Source organism: Limulus polyphemus, unplaced genomic scaffold, assembly GCF_000517525.1.
Source record: "Limulus polyphemus unplaced genomic scaffold, Limulus_polyphemus-2.1.2 Scaffold6437, whole genome shotgun sequence".
NCBI classification, from domain to species: Eukaryota; Metazoa; Arthropoda; class Merostomata; order Xiphosura; family Limulidae; genus Limulus; species Limulus polyphemus.
Genome location: NW_013672047.1, coordinates 10,978 through 18,862, shown reverse-complemented (window position 1 = coordinate 18,862; position 7,885 = coordinate 10,978). Strand labels below are relative to the sequence as shown.

General features: G+C 32.7%; 1 protein-coding gene across 1 annotated transcript in view; it reads left to right on the top strand.

Moving 5' to 3' along the window:
• Positions 1-815: 815 nt before the first annotated feature.
• LOC106473717 (tubulin beta-4B chain) overlaps positions 816-7,885 on the top strand; it is an 8,797-nt gene continuing 1,727 nt past the window's right edge. Inside the window, exons 1-4 of the mRNA XM_013934396.2 lie at positions 816-954; positions 4,779-4,887; positions 7,321-7,431; positions 7,706-7,885. Of these exons, the coding sequence (XP_013789850.2) occupies positions 898-954; positions 4,779-4,887; positions 7,321-7,431; positions 7,706-7,885 (457 nt within the window). The 5' untranslated portion in view covers positions 816-897. The remainder of the gene's footprint in view (positions 955-4,778; positions 4,888-7,320; positions 7,432-7,705) is intronic.

Genomic DNA, 7,885 nt, shown 5'->3' with positions numbered 1-7,885 from the left:
GGTAAAAGAGTAGCCCAAGAGTTGGCGGTGGGTGGTGATGACTAGCTGCCTTCCCTCTAGTCTTACACTGCTAAATTAGGGACGGCTAGCGCAGATAGCCCTCGTGTAGCTTTGCGCGAAATTCAAAAACAAACATATGGGCAGCCAGAATCATGCACGATACTGATAGAATACCGCAGTTGTAATTATTTAAAGTATAACTAAGAAGGAGTTGTAGAAGTTTGAAATAAGTTGATAAATTTAGTTTGACTTCTGTGTAACACTCAAATTACATATCCTATATCAGATTCAAGTCTTGAACAAAAATGAACCATCTGGACTGGTTTTTTCTGTTTGAATTAAAATCGTCACTTATATGAAATGTTAATAGTATTTATGTCATTTATTGCTGATTTATTAAATTCAGCTACTGTTGAAATGCATTACATTGTAACAAATACACTGCTACATGTTCATAACTTTTCTTATGACATAGTAGTTGAAATATGTTAAACTCCTTAGTTTCACAAAACAGGAAATGAGCTGACGCGTATGTGAAACCAAACTGAGATTACGCCAAAGCACGATAACTTGACGCACTGCGGTGAACTTTGTGAAGACTTAAATTGGAACTACTCTATAAACAGCTTGCAACAAATACGACATCTTAGCGGTCATGTTCTGATACAGAGTTCTTTGTTCGGTACGTAACCCCCCACCCCCTCCTTCCCTAGCAGTTAAGGAAAGTCACGCGGTACACTTGTAACCAATCATGTGTTCTTATTTTAAAAACGCATGCGCATTAATCTTACTAGTGAATATTTTAAAAAGTGATATTTAGCGCCTTTTCATCACATCTCTTTGTGAGAAGAGACAGGATACTAAAGTGTCGTAAGGACTTCTATATTAAGACTCATTATGCGAGAAATCGTACATATTCAGGCAGGACAATGTGGCAACCAAATCGGAGCAAAGGTAAGGTTTTCTTATAATGTGAAGTTATCATATGGGTAAACGCCAGTACTAGTAGATACTAGAGTTCACATATTCGTACAGTGTACTATACTGTCTACGATTCGAGTGTTAGTATTGTTACTCTGATTTCAAATATCATTTTATTGTTTATTATCATTTTATATTATTATTAAGCATTCAGTGTTTAAGTACTTTTGCTTTTAGCTAACACTAACACAAACGTTGCGTATCATTGAATTCGATGTGTTTCATACTATTTGTTCTTTTTCTGAAAAAGTACACCAAAATTTCAGATCACCTGAATTTCTTTACATGGCCCACTACCTCTTACTCTTATAGTTAGAATTGGATGTACATTAAAATTTTAATCATGACTTTATTTTAAGTAGGATAGAACTTAAACAGTGAAACAATCCTAATTTAACATCATACTTCAAGTGGAATGCAGTATTAATTGTCCAGTTCATGATTATGTAGCAGCGCCACGACGTGAATAATTTTCGAATCACTTACTAGGATAGAATCTGGTGCCTCACGAGTCACATGCTTGTGTATTGTTTCTGTGGAACAAGAGGTTGACTTAAAACATTTTCAAAGCATTAATAAAATAAAGTGGTCTCATGATCTGACTTTATTACCAAATGTTAAACATAATATCCTAATGCAATATTTGAGAAAAACAAAATTGTCATTTACATGAACAAAAAAAATATATACTTGCAAATCTTCATGTGATAAATTTAATCTAAGTCAAAATGCATAAATATAAGTAACTGAACCCAATATCACAGTTGTTAAAGAAAAGACTATTGAATATAAATTAAATGACAATTTTAGACAAAATTATACATATTTCATTACTGTTGCCTTTTCTAAGTTGGCGAAGTATGATTATGATTCATTACACTTGTCATAAAACATTAGTAATGATATATAATGGGAATAATTAGTATAATAGGCCTAATACTTATACCTAATGACAAGTATCATTAATTATTTCACTACTGGTTAAAAATCATTCTTGTCATACTTTGATCTGATAAAATAGATTTCAGATTATAATGAAGCCTTAGTTATAAGTTGCTTTTCTCGTTCTTTTTTTTACCACTCAAAAATCTTGTACTGGAGCTATAAAATCTTAACAAATGCGTTTAGCATATGGTTGTGTCGACTGTAATTTAACATTTCACGTTAATTACAAATTAATATGAATTTCGTATTGATTTTATCTTAATACTACGAAAACGTCGTCGTCAGGCTATTAATATTATATTACTTGTTTTAGTTCTTAATCTTAGCTAAACTCATACGTAATTTTTACTATAGCCGCTAGGGTCGCTCTCGGCGTCCATAAACTGAGCATTCACCAGACTTCAGCATCGCTGCACTACCTCTTAAATTTATTCTTTTAAAATTATCAATATTTTATTATACATTCTTATTAATAGAAACCATAGTATGCTGTAATAAGCCATGACAAGGAAAGTCATGTGTAATGATAAAAAAAAAGCCAAAGTAACATTTTGATTTAAAAATATATATAAGAGAGAGATGATTCTTATGCAATTTTTTAAAACTAATTTGAGTTTACAATCCACCTACACTAAGAGAAAGAACCTGTGATCCTTTTAGATAATTATGATTAACAACTAGGTTATTCTTAAGTGATATAAAATACCCTATAGTCAATATATTACATTATAGTGTTCTAGCATTCTTGCAGATAATGATTTAACCACCATGTTTCTTCACGGCAGTTGAGCTCGTCGTCTCCCCTCGCTAGGCGCTACTGCACATGCTCAGGAAACATGGTATCTCAATTTCGATTGGCTGGGCAATTAGCCGGCTTCAACATCGCTTGAATTTGAAATTTGAATTCTCTTGTTTTTAATTATTTTACATTTCAAAATATAGATTTTCGTAAGACTTCTGGAAGTTGTGGTTGGGATAATAAGGTATACGTATCATCCGTTATTAACGTCAGTGTAACTTACGGCGAGTTAATAATATTATATCATTGCAACAACAGATTTGTGCTAGAGTACTTCAGTGTATGTATACGCAAATTAATAATAAATATATGAATATATCAAGGCAGCAAATACCATGAATGTTTAAAGTGCAAATTTAAGAATGTTCCGTAATAACTTGTTAAACAACAAGCAGCTTATGCAATGATGAGCTGTGGTTAGCGCATGCGCGTTAAGTACAAATGTTTTGCCGCGCGTGACGATATCATGGTAGCATTCAACCGAACATCCTCGATTACAGCAGGTCGAGCAAATGCCTGATTCAGGCATTTCCTGTCTTTTCTTATTCTTTCACGATTTTTATTTATTTTTTTTAACTAGTAATCCAAAACGACTACTGCAATAAAGAAATGCACGTTACATTACTATAGGAAATGATACATGTTACTTACTTTAACAATAACATTATAACTTGTCTTCAGTTGTTAAGTAATTCATAAATGGAAAAAAAAATTCTTTGCATCACCCACTCCCTTGCTTGATCAATAATTATGCTCATTTGAAGTTCTTAACTTGAAACTTGTGGTCGAACTAAACATATTGTAATACGTTGGCTTTTTAGATCAATTGGTAAAAGTTCTCAACAGTTTCCTAATCGAAAAAAAAAGTAGCTACGAAGATAAGTATGTACAGATTGAATTATACACATCGTGATGTAACATGCATCTGTGTACTATTAAATCAAGATAATAACAATAGAATACTGAATATTGAATTCAACCGTGTTAAAAGGGGACTTATTCCAAGTACTAACTTAACTCCTGCGATTTATGTATTTATTTTAGGTAAGAAAAAGTGGGTTTTTAATTAATTTTGAACTCTATAACCTTAACTACTATTAAACATGATACTTAGGATGGCCTTATGGTTAGTGCTCGACTCGCAATCTGCATGTTGCGGGTTCGAATCCCATTAGAGAACATGCTCACGCGTTTAGAATACGGTGGATAATTCCCACGAATCTATTAAAGTAGCCCAAGAGTTCGTGGTAGGGAGTGTTGACTAGCTGACTTCTCTCTAGTCTATCACTTCTAAATTAGGGACAGTTAGCGGAGATAGCCCTCGTGTAGCTTTGAGCGAAATTCAACAAACCTATTTTTATTGAACTGTAGATTCGGTATAAATTCCCAAACTAAGTTTCATATTTTTTACATAAATAATCAAATTTAGTTTGATTCCTTAAATCCTGTACTAGCTCTAATACAGGAAAGTAAATTTAGTCACATTTTGAAAATGTGACTATTTCACTGCTTTTGTATTGCTTTTATGTCTTGGTTGGATTATTATGTTGTTAATGTTCTTGAATATCTTCGCATAAATTGCGAAATTTTAATATCATATATTATGAAGTGTCTAATCCTTGCATTTTAATAACTTTCGCTTAGGGTAAGAATTAAAAGTAGACTAAGTAGTCAAAGGTCGATGAATACTGTTTGGGTACTTTCAAGTAGTCTAAAGTTTACAACTTATATTAACTATACTGTAGCTTTAGTCATTCAACACTAACTGCTTTCTCCAACAGCAATATCGTGAAGGAAAACCAGCTGAGAATTTTGACCAATGTGTATCATTTCAGAGATTAGCGCCATGAACAGTGAGGCCATTGCTCTGTTCATATTTCTAGTTTCGTGTTTAATTATATCAAATGCTTTCACTGTTTTATCTTCAACATTCCTAAACTGTGGCTCCACCTAACAGCGGGCTGTTAACATTAATTGTGTATAGCTCAGTAATTTTAATACAATCTGATGAGTTATCCTTGTACACAAAACCTAACTGTTATTATATTCGTAGTTCTGGGAGGTGATATCTGACGAGCACGGCATCGATCCAACAGGGACCTACCATGGAGACTCGGATCTGCAGCTGGAACGAATCAACGTATATTACAACGAAGCCTCAGGTAGACTTAACATTCTCGACTAAAAGCTGGTGACGACCTATCAATTTCAATTGACAAAAAATTATTTTCACTTCCTTCGGCACTAGTTCTGATGAGACAAAAATGTTGTTAAGCTTGTAACATTCAGATAAAACATTATACAAAAGTAAATAATAGATAGTTAGGTATACAACTGTATTTTTACTCTTTCAAAACTATCCTTAAAAAGATACAAGTATTCTTATTTACGTGATTATTAAAGATATTCGGAAAAAATGTTATGCCAAAACAGCGATTAGGTGAATTATATTAACATACTTTACAATCATAAGAATTAAACTATATGAAGCTATCCATACTTTGCTCGAGAGCGAACAGAAATTAACGAATTACATATTTGTTGAGTAGACTTGGTAACCAAGTGCGTATTAAGGAAAGACTTAACATTTTAACAAAAGTAATGGCTTATTTGTCATTGTGATTTTAAAGAGCACTGCGTGTTTCTATGACAACAAATGTCATATTGGATCAATAATTGTGGCGAGAACTGCAAGAAAATTGATGCGCCATCCATAACTTCCTGGTTGCACATTGTTTTTAATATTGACACTAGTGATCATTAACTAAGCTAAGCCCCCCTCCCCCCTCCCCCCAGTGACACAGCGGTATGTCTGCGGACTTACAACGCTAGAATCCGGGTTTCGATACCCGTGGTGGGCAAAGCACAGGTGGCCCATTGTGTAGCTTTGTGCTTAATTCCAAACAAACAAACAAAAACTAAGCTAAATTTGAAATATCTCTTGGATACCCTCAAAAGAATAAAACTGATGACATGACCTTTATTTATTATGATAAAAAGTCACAGTTGATAAGGTTGTCTCATGTAAGTTTGACATGTTTTACCACTTACTGAACACAATAATTTCCACTTGGAATATATAGACAGATTTAGATATATTGGTCAACAGGTATGAACAATTTTCTTTAACTTTTTTAGTTCTCGTTATTTAGGTGTAAAACGTATGTATATTTGCGCCAGACTATTTGTGTTGTTGATTCATTAAATTTGCGATTGACAAACATTGCTTAAAAAGTTGGCCTTTGTAACGTCGTAAAAAAAGTGAAGAGAACAATGCATTAGATATAAAGCTAGTATGTGAGGTCTTTCGTTACAAATTTAACACGATGAAAATTATAAAATATGTAAAATATAAGATTTTAAAATATATATATTGATCAGCCATTTGCGTTTCGCTGAACTATTAGTCTTAATCATAATAGCAATTTTATTATTATTATCAGATAAAACGTGGCTTTACTAAAGCAGTTTTTGGTTTAACTTTACTATTTATAATAAAATGTTCTGTTTCTTATTACGTAAAGTTCAAAGTTACACTCATTCTATTGTTACAGCACAAATATGAGGTGTTTTTATTTGTGTATTATTCTCGTTCGTCGTAATTATGATAAATATTAAACATATGTTTTGATCATGATAGCGACATTATCGAAATCAGTATGCCAGCTTACGTAGGTGAAACACCATACTGTTTGCTTTAGTCATGGATTTTAACTGGGTGTTGTCGCTTGCTTGTAGAACCGGTCTTTTGTATGTTCTTCTGTTTATGGTATCAACCGCGCGCTTGCCTCGACTGCCATATAAGGAGTGTTCTACTTGCGTCAAATGTGGCCTCACGGATAAGCTAATTAAACTTGCTGAGAGTAGGAAGTTGTTATACCGCGACATCTTTTTCCCGCAGTTTTCTAACATGCTTTAAAATATACAGTGTATGTTTATGTATGTAATTTTTCAAGACTGAAAAAAATGACAAATTTATAACATAAGATTAGCAAAAAATAATAATTAATAAATAACAAATCAAAGTTTCAATATGATGGACAAAATTGATGCCGTTTCTCTTCGGTGAAGTTCAGTAAACATTGCCTTTTTTTTTTCTATAATCATGCTGTCTGTCATTTAATATCTGACTTCAAACGTCATTAAGCACAAATAATTACATGAAATATAACATGATAATTGCCCGATATTAGATGTTGAAAATATTTAATCTTAATTACTTTTGGTAAGCAAATAGTTAGATCAGATTATGGATTAGTTCAACTGAAACTTGAGGCAAACCTATATCCATTTCCAGCCATACTTTAACACTGTTGCTTCTATTAAAATTATTAAAGCTATTATCGCAAAATATTCATACATACAGATTTACAAGTCAGTTATTTTTAGAAGAACAAGCTCTTGATATTGTAGATCATTTTATGATTACCGTTTATTGCATGAACTTGTATAAATTATAATATTGATATAGTGCATATATGACCCTGTTTACAACAATTGAACTTTTAAGTATTGTAATTTTGGTTTTAAAGTTAATTTAATAATGATTTTAAAATGGAAGAATACTGAAAAACGAAAAATTGTATTTATCAAAGGAGGCAAGTATGTTCCCCGTGCTATTCTACTTGACTTGGAACCTGGAACCATGGACTCGGTACGATCAGGACCTTTCGGACAGCTTTTCAGACCAGACAACTTTGTGTTTGGTTAGTTTATATTTATTTGAAGGTTTCACCAAATATATTTTAATCAGTTTAAATGTTTATATCTAGATATATATAACAATTCTGCAGTTACTTAACTATTTTACTTTTATCTTCATGAGCAATGGGAAATGCAAAATTTGGTATGGTATCAGAAGAACTTTAGTTTGAAAAATAACAAACATAATTTGAAAGATGTCAAGAGATCTTTATACTGTTTCTATATTTTATATTAATTAAGAGTTATTTATTTGTCCAATCATCGCTCTACCTTCAGGTCAGAGTGGAGCAGGAAACAACTGGGCTAAAGGACACTATACAGAAGGTGCTGAATTAGTCGACACAGTGTTAGATGTCGTCAGGAAAGAATCTGAAAGCTGTGACTGTTTACAGGGCTTCCAGCTGGCTCATTCACTGGGTGGAGGAACTGGATCTGGAATGGGAACTCTTTTGATTT